Below are 855 nucleotides of genomic sequence, written 5' to 3'. Positions count from 1 at the left end.
TTTTCTAAAGCCAATTCCTCATGTTTCCCTGAAGCAATGCATTTTCCTCTGAGCACTGATTGGAGAAATATATGTCACTTCAGACTTCTGAATGTGTAAACTGGAAGAGTTTTTTCAGGGTCTCTTTCACATCCTTATTCCTCAGACTATAGATCATGGGGTTCAACATGGGGAACAGCACAGTATAAAATGTGGACACCATTTTGTCCCTCTCAAGGGAATAGCTGGTTTTTGGGCGAGAATAGATGTAGAGAACGGAGCCGAAGTACAAGGTGACAGAGACCAGGTGGGAAGAGCAGGTGGAGAAGGCCTTGAGGCGACCCTGGGTGGAGCGGATCCTTAAGATGGCAGCGATGATGAACAGGTAGGAGGCTAGGATGAGGATCATGGGGGTGATGACGTTGGAGGCCACGAGGAAGTAGAGCACAGCCTGGTAGCTCTCCTTCACACCACATGCCAACTTCACCAAGGGTGGGACATCACAGAAAAAGTCATCGATGACATTGTCACCACAGAAATCCAATGTGAATGTGTTGCTGGTGAGTATTATTGCATTGACAAACCCTCCAGTATAGGAATATATAACCAAACAGATGCACAATCTCCTTGACATGACCTGAGCATAAAGCAGAGGGCTGGAAATGGCCACATAGCGGTCATACGCCATGGCAGCCAACAGGTAACACTCACTGTATCCCAGCCCAGCAGAGAAGAAGAACTGAGAGACACAGCCAGTAAAGGAGATGCTTTTGTCTTCAGAGATGCAGGTCATGAGGATCTTTGGGGTGTAGACAGAGGAATACCAGAGATCCAGAAAAGACAGATTCCCAATGAAAAAATACATGGGTGTGTGCA

The 855-nt window shown here is 46.8% G+C and overlaps 1 protein-coding gene across 1 annotated transcript; it reads right to left on the bottom strand.

The window, feature by feature from the left end:
* Positions 1 to 79: 79 nt before the first annotated feature.
* LOC115284820 (olfactory receptor 1013-like) lies at positions 80 to 850 on the bottom strand (the record flags this gene model as incomplete). Its single annotated transcript, XM_029931303.1, has 1 exon — positions 80 to 850. A coding segment is annotated over one exon (771 nt), but the record flags the coding sequence as incomplete, so codon positions are not given.
* Between the last annotated feature and the right edge of the window lie 5 nt (positions 851 to 855).

The sequence above is a fragment of the Suricata suricatta genome, unplaced genomic scaffold, assembly GCF_006229205.1.
Source record: "Suricata suricatta isolate VVHF042 unplaced genomic scaffold, meerkat_22Aug2017_6uvM2_HiC HiC_scaffold_21725, whole genome shotgun sequence".
In the NCBI taxonomy this organism is placed as follows: Eukaryota; Metazoa; Chordata; class Mammalia; order Carnivora; family Herpestidae; genus Suricata; species Suricata suricatta.
This window is presented reverse-complemented; position numbering and strand designations above follow the sequence as displayed.